At 38.6% G+C, this 12,718-nt stretch overlaps 1 protein-coding gene across 4 annotated transcripts in view; it reads left to right on the top strand.

The window, feature by feature from the left end:
- NTRK2 (neurotrophic receptor tyrosine kinase 2) overlaps positions 1-12,718 on the top strand; it is a 275,271-nt gene that overhangs the window by 107,502 nt on the left and 155,051 nt on the right. The window contains exon 13 of one of the 4 annotated variants that reach the window (XM_039543231.1): positions 4,836-11,206. The exons of the other annotated variants lie outside the window; for them this stretch is intronic. Coding sequence (XP_039399165.1) covers positions 4,836-4,873 — 38 coding nt within the window. The 3' untranslated portion in view covers positions 4,874-11,206. Of the gene's footprint in view, positions 1-4,835; positions 11,207-12,718 lie in introns of those variants that run through there. 4 annotated transcript variants of the gene reach the window in all.

Here is a 12,718-nt window from a genome sequence, read left to right as displayed (position 1 = left end):
TTTTGTAGAATCAGGACCTTATAATACACACTTCTCAGGTCAGGGCCATTAGTCTGGTTCTACTTTCAAACTGGTGTATTTCTGCTGACTTCACAGGAGTTACTCCTTATTCACACTGGAATAACTAAGGGTATGTCTACACTACGGGATTATTCCGAATTTACATAAACCGGTTTAACAAAACAGATTGTATAAAATCGAGTGTGCGCGGCTACACTAAACACATTAAATCGGTGGTGTGCGTCCACGGTCCGAGGCTAGCGTCGATTTCTGGAGCATTGCACTGTGGGTAGCTATTCCGTAGCTATCCCATAGTTCCTGCAGCCTCCCCCCCCCTTTGAATTTCCGGGTTGAGATCCCAGTGCCTGATGCGGCAAAAATCATTGTCGCGGGTGGTTCTGGGTAAATGTCGTCAGTCACTCCTTCCGCTGGGAAAGCAACGGCAGACAAGCATTTCATGCCTTTTTTTCCCTGGATTGCCCTGGAAGATGCCATAGCATGGCAATCATGGAGCCTGTTTCGCCTTTTGTGACTGTCACCGTATGTGTACTAGATGCCGCTCACAGAGGCGATTCAGCAGTGGCACACAGCTGCATGCTTTTGCTTTTGCATGATAGCAGAGATGGTTATCAGCCATATTGTACCATCTACCATACCATAAATTGGTAATAAGATGGGCATGGCTACCAGTCCTTTTGCACTGTTCCATTTGCTGCTGTCATAAGTGCCCCTGGCTGCTCTTAGCCAGGGGCGCAAAAGCCAAAATTGGGAATGACTCCCTGAGTCAATCCCTCCTTTCTGGTATCTAAAAATAGAATCAGTCCTGCCTAGAATATGGGCAAGTGTACTAGAGAACCACTGTATCAGAGAACCAGAGAGCACAGCTGCTCTGTGTCAGATCCTGCATAGATTATGAGCTGTATGCTATTCACAGGGGGTGCTCCTGCAACAACCCCACCTGTTCATTCCATTCTTCCCCAGCTTTCCTGGGCTACCATAGCATTGTCCCCCCACTTGTGTGATGAAGTAATAAAGAATGCAGGAATACTTGTTAGTGAGAAATGAGTGGAAGGCAGCCTCCAGTTGCTATGATAGTCCACATAGGACATTAAGGAGTGTGGAGGAGAGGAGCCCAGCATCCTGCTGCTAGTCCAGGGGCAATTGAATCTTTTCTTTACACATGAAGGGTGGGCTGATGACGCTCAGCCCCCTGGGGCTATGGTGATGATGGTTATCAGCCCTATGGTACCATCTACCAGGAGAACTTAGGGCCAGGCGCCCTTGATCGACCTGACCGATGCTAGTACGCATGGTTACCAGGCCTTTGCACTGCCCCATGTGCCAATAGGCTGATGATGACAATGGGTATCAGTCTTATTGTACCATCAGCCACCCATGGCGGGGGGGGAGCAAGGATGTTGGTGTTGAGTGCTGTACCATCGCGTCTATCTGCAGCATTCAGTAAAGATAGGGTGACATGTAAAAGAGTCAAGACAGGATTGTTTTCCCTTTCACTTCTGGGGGTGGGTGGGGGGGTGCGTAAATTGCCTAGCTATGCCCTGACCCACCGCGGACACTGTTTTTGACCCTAGAAGCATTTGGAGCTCAGCCAAGAATGCAAATGCTTTTCAGAGACTGCAGGAACTGTGGGATAGCTTGAGTCCTCCAGTCCATGAGCGTCCATTTGATTCTTTGGCTTTCCGTTACGCTTGCCACGCAGCAGTGCGCTGAGTCCCTGCTATGGCGTCTGTCTGGAGATATTTAAAAAATGATTTTGAATTTCGTCTTCTGTAACGGAGCGCTGATAGAACAGATTTGCCTGCCCTTACAGCGATCACGTCCGCATCGTCCATGCTGGAGCTCTTTTTTTATTTTGATTTCGGACTGCATCGCCACCCGTGCTGATCGGAGCTCCACGCTGGGCAAACAGGAAATATTCAAAAGTTCGCGGGGCTTTTCCTGTCTACCTGACCACTGCATCCGAGTTCAGATTGCGGTCCAGAGCGGTCACTGGTGCACTGTGGGATAGCTCCCGGAGGCCAATGCCGTCGATCAGCGTCCACACTAACCCTAATCCGATATGTTAATACCGATACTAGCGTTACTCCTCTCGTTAGGGAGGAGTACAGAAACCGGTTTAAAGAGCCATTAAAATCAATATAAGGTGCCTCCTAGTGTGGACGGTTGTGGCGTTAAATCGGTTTTACGCTCCTAAAACCGGTTTAAACGCCTAGTGTAGACCAGGCTTTAGAGGAGAAGCAGGCCCCAGGTCTGTTTGTGTATAGTACAGTGCCAAGCACTTATTTGCTCTTAACAATAATAATAATAATTGTACTGCTGAATGAAAACTAGGAATGAAATTGGCTCTCAAACATTTTCATTGCCTAACATGACTGAATTGCAGTAGGTAAGCAACAAGTTTGAGGCTGGAAAAGAAAACTTTGTAATTCTTTCATGGACAATAATCAACGTTGGTGTTGTGTGTGTGTGTGTGTGTGTGTGTGTGTGTGTATGTATGTATGTACCTAATTTGAAATGAAACTTTTGATTTAACAATGAAAAAGCCCATACAGATGCTCTGAGTGTCCTAGCAATAAACTTCCAAGAACAGTGATGATCATCCTGCAACATTAAATACTAATATACAAGTTAACTCTCCCAAACAGCAATATTTAAAAATAAAGCAAACGGAGATAATGATTTACCACAGAACAATTGCAGTGATTTTAATATACAGTGTAGTGGTATTAATGTGCAATTATATTGCTTTGAACTCTGCATCATGGAGTTCTTCATGGACCTGCAGCATAGCCTGAATACAGTAATTTAATTTAAGATCCTTTATCTATTTGAAAGGGGGAAAACAGGAGAATTATCAGGATTAAAATTATCTAAATTGTAATAAAAGCATTGAGTCCAACAATAACATAGTATTCTTTAGGAGGAGGTAAGATACTCATCACTACATTACCTTATGTAACTAATCCTCTCAACAGCAATCTAGCCTGAAGCCTTCCTCTCACAACAGTTAAAAACAGTGCCTGTGCAGAAACTGGGCAGCTCAGAAGTGATACACACTTGTACTGAAATTATATTTTGCATGTGGATTAGCCAAGTCTCTCTCTCTCTTTGTTTTTGTTGGCTTATGCTAAATCCCATAGATTGTTTCAGCGAAAAGGAATTTTGCACACACCCTATTGAAAACGTGAAGTAGCGCATCCATAACCAGCATGTTTGGCGTCCATGTGTGCTATTACCTACACTCAAACAGAAGATATTATTATCTCCTAAAGATTTAAATTAGCAAGAAAATGAATTGTAAATGAATTAGTCACTTTTACTTACTCTCTAACACTCAAATTCAACTCCTATTGAAGTCAGTAGCAAAATTCTCATTAACTCACATCGGACCAGGATTTGGCTCTAAACCTTTGGTTCTTTGGAGTGATCTGATGTCTAAATAAGGTTTGCTTTCTTCACAAAATTGTGAATTTACTGAGACAAGATCTCTTAAAAAAGACCTATTGATGAAATGTATATTTGCAGGAATTACAGTGCTTGTATATCCAATTCTCATATAATTTCCTTGTTTTTTTTTAGTTCATTAGAACAAACAATGGTGACAATAAAAAGTGATGTATATAATAACATAACTTCAGTCAGACAACAACAGCCTGTGTAAAATGATGCTGTGCTAGGAAGTATTTATGATTTAGAATTAGGTGCATGGATTTAATCCCAATCCCAAACTGGTTTTCCTGAAGGCTCTCAGCTGTAGACAACCATCGTTAAGGTTCACATATTGGGCTTGATGGTAGATTGAGGGGAAATTGATCTGATTTAAAAAAATGTTCAGTTTTTCTTTAGTCATTGATGTAGTGCCTGTTGATTTTTAGAGGTAATTAAATCTTTATGAAAAAATTGGTAACTTTCTCCTCGGTTATAATTTTCTCTTTCATAACAAAGTAAATCAAAGATGGTCAGGACACTGAGGGCTTGATCCAGTGCATAGCTTGTGTAGAGTGTTGTGCATATCAACACAAGGTAAAGAGTAGTGTTTATATGGGAACCTGATGCTGCATTAATAAGAACACTGCAGTGTGATGGCCTAATTTCTTTTGCTAAGCAGCAAAAAGAGAGAGGGGGGATGCATGCAGATGATCACCCTTAAGACCAGGATTCCTCAGAAACTTCCATGTTCTACCGACATCTACTCCTTGTTTGGCAGCGGGTCTGACTAAGGTTCTTCTGCTCAGTGTAGAAGACTATCCCTAGTGTTTATCATTACTTGTTCCCATTTATAGTCTCTGTCCCTATAATACTATTGAGTCAATACATGATGCTATACTGCAGATAGCCTCAGACATTTAGCGTATCAGCATTGATAGGCATTTAAAACTTGATAGAAATGTTGTGGTGCTACTTCTGATACTGTTCTTTTTAGGACTAGAACATATTGCTGGGAGGATACCCATATAAATAAAGCATAATTATGCCTATAAAAATATGCCCACCCCTATAGTCTGTATCTACTAGTTATATTGTATTGCATCTTATTGTGAATATTCTTTGTGTTCAGCATAAAACAATATGCATTGAAATATTTGATTTTTAATTAACTAATGAAAAACATGCCCATAAAACACAGCAAATTATGCATTTTCCATAAACCATGCACAGTTTTTATTCAACATTTATTTTGCACTTTTGAAATGCATTCCATGTGTATTTGTCTTATTCTTTATCTAGTGTTCATCTGTGTTTATTTCCTTGTGTTAATTTTTCCTTGAATTTTGTGAAGCATGATTTCTCATATTTTATTTTGTTTCTTTTAGGTTTTGTTTTGTTTCATAAGATCCCACTGGATGGGTAAATGAAATAAGGAAAAAAAATGAGAGAGGGGCTGTTGAGCTTGTTTGTTGAAGCTGCACGCTAGGGAGTGGACATTGTTCTTGTCCTGTGAATTGCCACATCCTTTGGACTTCTCTTTTAGACATGGGTTGTGTTTTTGGAGGATTCTAGACGTACACACACAGCTCATTAGTTGTTTTGGAGACATCAGGGCAAAATCAGCCCTCAGGCTGCTATAAAACTCAAGAAAGCCCAGAAATAAGCTATCAGATTCTTTTTTATTATCCTGGTTTTACTGTGGCTTCAAAATGACATTTAAATGAAATTTGGTTACATTGTTTTCTCTGTCAAAAAGTTTTTCTGTTTGAACTTAACTGGAAAGATGTTGGTTTTTAGAAATAATATTTATTAAAGGTGAATTGCAAAGTTTTTTAATTAAAAAAATGAAAAAATCATATGTTTAAGGCCCAGATTCTACAAACACTTTTGCATGTGCTTATCTTTAAACTTGTAAGTAGTCCCATTGAATTCAGTGGGATTGTTGATGTACTTAAAGTGGATTGGGGCCTAAAATCCTAAAGCAGTAAACATGTAGGTCTGATCCTGTAATTCTTATTTCTGTGAGTGGTCCCATTGGCTTTATTGGGAAGATTCTGGTGAGCAAGAATGACATGAGTTAGGGTTTCAGGATCAGGCCTTAGTACATGTAAGTTGATTCAACAAAGCATGTCAGCAAGTACTTAAGCACATCCTTGTTCAGAATATCACTTAACTATGTACTTAACTTTAGGCATGTGTTTGTGTCCTTTGCTGGACTGGGGTGGTTTGAGCTGGAGATTAAAATGCAGATGCGAAAATAACACCTTTTGGTGTCAATCCTGCAAACCAAATACACACAGATCACGTGCATAAGCATTTTCAGGACCAGGGCCTAGGCTTGAAACATAATTTTTGAAAGTCATTTCCATTTCAAATACCTGCCAAATCCTGAGTTCAGTACTTGAGCTTTCCTATTCAGAAGGTGACATCAGGGTAAGAAAGAAGAAAAAAAATCAATGAAAAATGTTTTTGAAATTAAAAAAAATGAGTTAAGAGGATTCCCAGAAAGAGGGGCTGAGATGAACCTCTATAGAAATAAATGATTGTAAAGATTGGGTGTTTCCATTTCCACACACCAAATGTGTGGGTTTTGAATGAATGAACAGTCACTTTGAATTCCTCATAGTCTGTTAGAAGTTGAGGACATGCTATATGCCATTTATGGTTTCTCTAGATAATAAATGTTGTTGTTTGATTATTTATTTTAACATATGACATTTGGGGGGAAAAAAAAGAAGGGCTTCAGATTACTTTGTCTATTTGGATTTGCTTTTCTTTCTCTTTCCCTTTTCCGTTCACCCCTTTTTTAATTTCTACTCTCTGTATTGTTTGTTGTTTGCTGTACTCTTTCAGTGTCTAGCTTTCATCTATTTTACAATATTCTGTATTGTATCATTTGTTTTTACTTGTTTCTTTCCCTATCTTCCCTTTGTTCTTTCTTTTCTTCATTGTGTATGATCCTTCCTTCACCTTTAAGTCTCTTTCCCAATCTCTTCCTCTTTCTCAGCCCAACTCTTTGACTGTCTTCTTACATTCCTTCCAATCTTTCACACCCATCATTCACTCTTCCCTAGGCATCCACCCTGAAGGAGTCTGCCTCTGAGTCTGGGAACATGGCTCCATTTGTACTCATCTTGTCCCAAATAAGGAATTATTTCTTTCCCCTCTTCACTGATATGAGAAGTGGAGTTGCTGGGGTGTTTCCTTTCCTTCCCACAAGCCAAAAGGCTCCCAATGAGGTGTCTTCTCCTGCTGCTCACCAGTGTAATGGATGGAGGTGGAGTTGGAATTCAGTGTATGTTCAAATTCCACGTCTTAGGTCAACCTACACATGCTTTCCTTGGGCAGCAGCATTTGGGGGAGGGCAACAATTAGGGCTGTTCTTCACAGTCGGTCAGTTGGAGTGATATCAGCTCAACCTTTCTTTTGTTCCTGGAAATAAAATCAGAAAACATCAGCCTTCTCTTTTCCAAATGCATGAGGAAGCGCTCTTTCAAATCAGATGTTTTGCAGATACCTATTCTCTTCTACCCTACTGATCCTTTTAACTCATTTTTTTAACTGACTTTTGCACTGACATCTTGTTTGCCCATGCATCTCCAACCTTATTTAAATTGCTTCTGATGTCACTGGGTCTGATTCTAATCTCTCAGACACTTGTGTAAATCAGGGGTAACTGAACTGAAGTTAATGGAATTACAAAAGGATAACACTGATGTGGTTTGCTGGACCAAATTCCAATCTCAATTACAACCATGAAAATTCATTGTGTTACAGTTTGTTAGTCTATGTTTACTCCTGTGTAAATGAGATCAGGATCTGACCCTTTATTTTTTGGCCAGGAAAAGTCTAAATGCCAAACTCAGAATTTGGCAGCTAAGTTAAGGAAAAGATGATTTTGAAATATTTTTGGTTTGGAAATTTAGTACATACATTCCGTTAATGATTTAGGATCTTTCTTGACACCTGTTGTGATTTATTTTGTATCACTTTGCAATTCAACTTTAAGGAACAATAATAGGTTTGAATTTCAAATAGCTCTACGAGTACTGACACAGTATTTTGGATTCTATGTAACCAAGACATTAACAAATCAGAACTGATTTACGCACCATTGATAGATATCTATATATAGATATATATCTATCTAGCAATCAATCACTGTAAGATATCCTTATTGAGTATTTTGTACTATATCTTTTACATTAGCCACTAAATGCACTGTTACTTAATACAGATATTCACAGAGCCTTATGGATTACAGCATGTGATTAGTTACTATTTTTTTTAACAGTGACAATGTTTAAATAATGGAACTAGGCTACCTGTTGCTAAAATCTTTTCTTTCCATTATGTGAACAGATTAGTCTCTTATAGCTAAAGGGAGCTGAACTTTAAGCAGGGAGATTGCAATACACCCTAAATTGGTATTTTTCAGCTTGATTGTAAATGACATTGCCTGTCACTTTAGAGATTCTAATCTTCCCAGATGGTGTGGGTTTACAAAGGGCTCACCTAATTACAGAATTCCCGACTCTTTAAAATAAAGTGAGATTCAGACCAAGAATCAGGCAGGAGCCATTAAAATGGTAAAAGTCACTGAACATCCAGCATGTGATACTAAAAAGCTTTTATGTTATTTCACTAAGCAATAAAAAGTTCATGAAGCATTTAAAGGGCAAGTTTAGAAGTTTGCCAGACCTGAAAGGAAATCAAAAATATATTTGTATTATTACACTAAAAGGGGTTTATTTATGCTATAATTAGTTTTAAAATGAGGATTAGTAGATCAAACAGATAAGAGCATTAAAAGGCCATATGGTGAAACCCTTCTGTTGGTGAGCAGTTACTCACACAAATAGCTCAAGTGACTTCAATGGGAGTACTGCTCACCAGTGTAAACGAGGGGTTGCACAATCAGGTACTTTTAATAAATAAGGGTCTGCTCCTGCTCCCACAGAAGTAAATGGGAATTTCATGATAGAAGCACATCCCCATCAGGGAAGGAAACGTCTCCAGGAAACCTATGAACCACATTTTAGCTAGAAACCATTCCACTTAATATATTTCCTGTATTTATTATTTCTAATTCGTTGTGGTTATTGACCAGAATCTGGTCCTCTCTCCTGCCACAAATGGCCCCCAAAAACATTTCCCCAAGGATTACAAGGCTTTTTATGGGCACCTTCAGTTACAGGTATTGGGATGCAGTTTCTGTTGATTCTGATCCTAACATAAAGGTCCAGTGTTTAAAGGATCCTCCATCCAGCTGTCAGTTTTGTGCCTGCATTTAATTGCTGGCATGAATGCCAACATTTGGACATCTAACTCTGGTTTTCTGATGCAGTGAGGTAGAGATCCAAAAGCTAGGAATTTAAGGCCTGTAAATTGGAAGTGATTAAACAAAACCTCAGTCCTGACGTCTTTTTCATTGAAGTTTATTTTCTTTTGTTGCATCTTTAATATTTGAGGTCATAGCAATCCTCTTCTGCAGATGTAGTGTTGGACAACCACAACTGATGTCCATGTTCACATCAGAGAATACTCAAAAGCTTATCTGAAGTAGAGGTGAATTACTTCTTGGTTTGGGGGCTGAAACAAAGCATTGGGGGGAAAAACAATTTCAGGCTGAACAAACTGTTTAATTCAATCTGAAACAAAATGTTTTGTTTCTAATTTTTTTTTACCCTTTTTGTTTTGTAAATAAATCTATCTCAATTTATAAAAGGTGTTGTTTCAAAAAAAAGTTGAAACATTTCATTTAAAAAATGTTGACACAACTTTTTGGAAAATATTTTCAATTCTTTTTTGGCCAAAACTATTTGTCGAATTTAACTCAAATGTGTGAATAGTTTGGGTTAAACTGGATTTTTGACAAATAACTATTTGTCTGAAAAATCCCACCCAACTCTAATCTGAAGCTTGTTCCAGTTTTTTGAGACTGCTTCATTCCCTCCTTCCCTACAACCCTCAAAGACTTCTCTGACTTCTCCCTGTCCTTTCAAGCCTTCGGTAGCCCCCGACTGTCCTTCCCTGTCATTCTCCAGAAAGCCCCATCTTCATCTTTCTTGCCCTCTACCAGGTCCCTTTGCCTGGGTGTGCACACATTCTGAAGAGTTAATCCCAGAGCCCAGTAGCCGTGAATGCCTTTCTGGAGGGCTTTGGCACACTATGGGGGTAGGTGCCCGCAAGTACAATGTATGCCCCAAATTGAGCAAGGTTTAGAATTAGTAGCAGCAGAAAGAGTTCCTGAATAGCTGGGCACATAATGTGATTTTTCAAAATGGAAAGTGGTCTGTTGCAGGGAGGCAACATTGAAGGGAACGTAGAGAACACTGGTGTTATATATGTCGTTACTTTGCTTCCACAAAAATATCTGGGACAAAACTTTCAAAAGTGGCCCCTGTCTCTGCTAGCACTTTAATACCCATAACCATCCTCTGCTCTGCAAACGCAAATGGATTAGTTAGGTGGAAATAAGATGTTTGACTACTCTGTTTACTTACATAAGTGCTATTTTTAGGCCCATCTGTAGAGGATTAATTGAGGTCACTTCGCAGCTCTCCCCATAAGAATTTAAACTTTTTAAGGCTGAAGTAATAATGGCAGTGGTGGGAATTAAAATACACAACTAGAAACAGAACTAATTGCTTCTGTATTGTACAAAATACCGTAATTACAGTTGCATTAACAAGAACACATCCTCAGCTGGTGTAAATGTGCGTCGCTCCATTGATTTTAATGGAATTAAATCTGACCCACTGAGTTCAGTGCAGAAAATGTATAGATCATTGCTTAAAGGTGCAGAGTCTCAGGGGGATTAGGGTTGATTGAAGAGGTCAATCCTGAGTGTCAGCATTCTGATAACAGAAGGGGCTAGACGTAGTCTCAACTCCAGATAAAACTTTAAAATGAAAATGAAGGCAAGAGTCTAGAGTTGCTACCATTTTCTTATGTTTTATCACATATCCTGTTGCTAGGATTTAATTTAATCATAGAATAAACTGAATGGTGCTCACATCTGAACAAGAAAGCTGAGTTACTTTAGAGTTCAGACATTTGCTGAAAAATATAGACGTACAAGAACTGCTGTGTAGGATTTCAGATGTGTATATGGTGTGGGAGTTGCATGTACTGAACTATTGGTGGAAACTGGGTGAAATCCTGGCCCTATTGAGGTCAACTGAAGTTTCCCATTGACTTAAGTAGGGCCAGGATTTCACCCTCTGTGTTTGTCTGATTGTGTGCTCACTTAAACCAGTTTTGTACTATTGTAATGCCATTGATTTCACTGGATTTACTGCTGATTTACACCAGTGTGAGAGCAGAATCAGGCCCTCATATCACAAATTAAGCATTAGAATAGAGGTTTAAGTAAATTTGAAACTTCTCTCTCTGCTATTCAGAACCTTACATGGTTAGCTTTTAAAAAAAAGTTTAGTTTCAGTATAGAAAACATAACCTCTCTGTATCCAAAGTCTGTTTTCTCATGTATCAAGGGAAATAATGCTCCAAATGATTATCAACAATGAGGCATCCTAACATATCTTTTAAAAATACATTTGCTGTAATCCATCAACATGTGAATCTTAGATTTTCCACTTCCAACATATGTTTAAAGCTGATTTTATATTTCTTGTAAATAATTGACAATCATTGTTTTTATTTCAAATATTATATTAATAATGTGAACAGACTACATAAATGTACTTGCTGGACTTATTTTTTAACAGGCCAATAAAGTTTTATAATTCATTTTTTGTGTGTCTTGTACTTTCTATAAATAGTTAGCACGCACTTGGTATTTTACCAGTAATGTACAGTGTTTTATTGGAAAGCATGTAATTCTATAGGGTGCATCCTCAGTTATTGTATGGTACCAGATGTTATAAATCAGCACAGCCTATGGATGTGTTTGTTTATTTGTGAATGATGGATTTAGCACAATGACCCAGAAATCCTTGTGACACAAACATTCTTGAATCATAGAATATCAGGGTGGGAAGGGACCTCAGGAGGTCATCTAGTCCAACCCCCTGCTCAAAGCAGGACCAATCCCCAGACAGATTTTTGCCCCAAATCCCTAAATGGCCTCCTCAAGGATTGAACTCACAACCCTGGGTTTAGTAGGCCAATGCTCAAACCACTGAGCTATCCCTCCCCCCAATGTAGGGTGAGTCCTGTTTAAAATTAAAAAAAGAAGAGTTGAGGGACTAAATTTACAAATATGGATTACAAAATGTGTGTGCATATCATTTGTAAACACAAACACTTGTGTAGTCAGATCAGGTAATTGCACATTGGCCTTGATCCTGCAAGAGAATGCTTTAGTTGGGCTTTGCGTAGGCAGAGTGGTCTACCCAAATGGATCCCATTTATGTTTGGGTTTACAGGATCAGAGCTTATGTGCTTTACATTGACACAGCTGGTGTGTTCTATTTTGGAGACTCCTTAGATAATATGGTCCTTTAAAATAGAGGTATAGAATGTTGACTACTTGGGTGCTGGGAGAAACCATGCTGATTTTTTTTTGTATAACTTTGGAGGAAAAATCGATAATGTGGTTTGAAGATTTGAATGCCAGTGTGTCACTGTGAGCAACTATCTGGGTTTCCTGAAAGACCTATAGAGGTAGAAAAAACAAGTTAAGAATGTTGAAACAATTATGTCATAACTCAAGCCCAAGTTTTCCCCTTTTTGCATAGGCATATTATATTTTTCCCTGGATTTCATTGCTGTAGTTGGAATTTGGCAGATTCAGATTTTGCATGATAAATTGCTGTTCATGTTTGTGAAATATACAGTTCCATATTTCCCTTCTGGAAGGACTGTAGAACCCTGAACATTTTACCAAATCAGCTTAATATGGCCATGGGGAATGACTAATTTTTCTTAAAGTTGGCATGGTGACTATGTCAAATAGCATATTTTACACAAATGTTTTCTCAGTACTCATGTAAAATGTGCTATTGGAGACAATGTTATGGAGCTTCATCATCCAAAAGAAATGAGCCTGATGAAAAGCCCATTTATTTCTTTTAAAAGGCTTTATATATAACTTTCTACCATTGTAATTCAAAGGGATATTGTCCATATTAGTTTAGGTCCAAAATATACAGTGGCTTTTTTTTTTTTTTATAAAAGGGGGTATCAGAGGGGTAATAAAATGTAATATGTATAGAAATGTTTTAATGAAGTAAAAATGAGTGAAAACTGTTTAGGGTTTTGCCATGCAATATTTTGCTGCAGGGTTTGTCCCAAACACAAT

This window comes from Mauremys reevesii, linkage group 6, assembly GCF_016161935.1.
Source record: "Mauremys reevesii isolate NIE-2019 linkage group 6, ASM1616193v1, whole genome shotgun sequence".
Classification (NCBI taxonomy): Eukaryota; Metazoa; Chordata; order Testudines; family Geoemydidae; genus Mauremys; species Mauremys reevesii.
The sequence above is the reverse complement of the archived record's forward strand: the minus strand, read 5'-3'. Positions and strand labels throughout refer to the sequence as shown.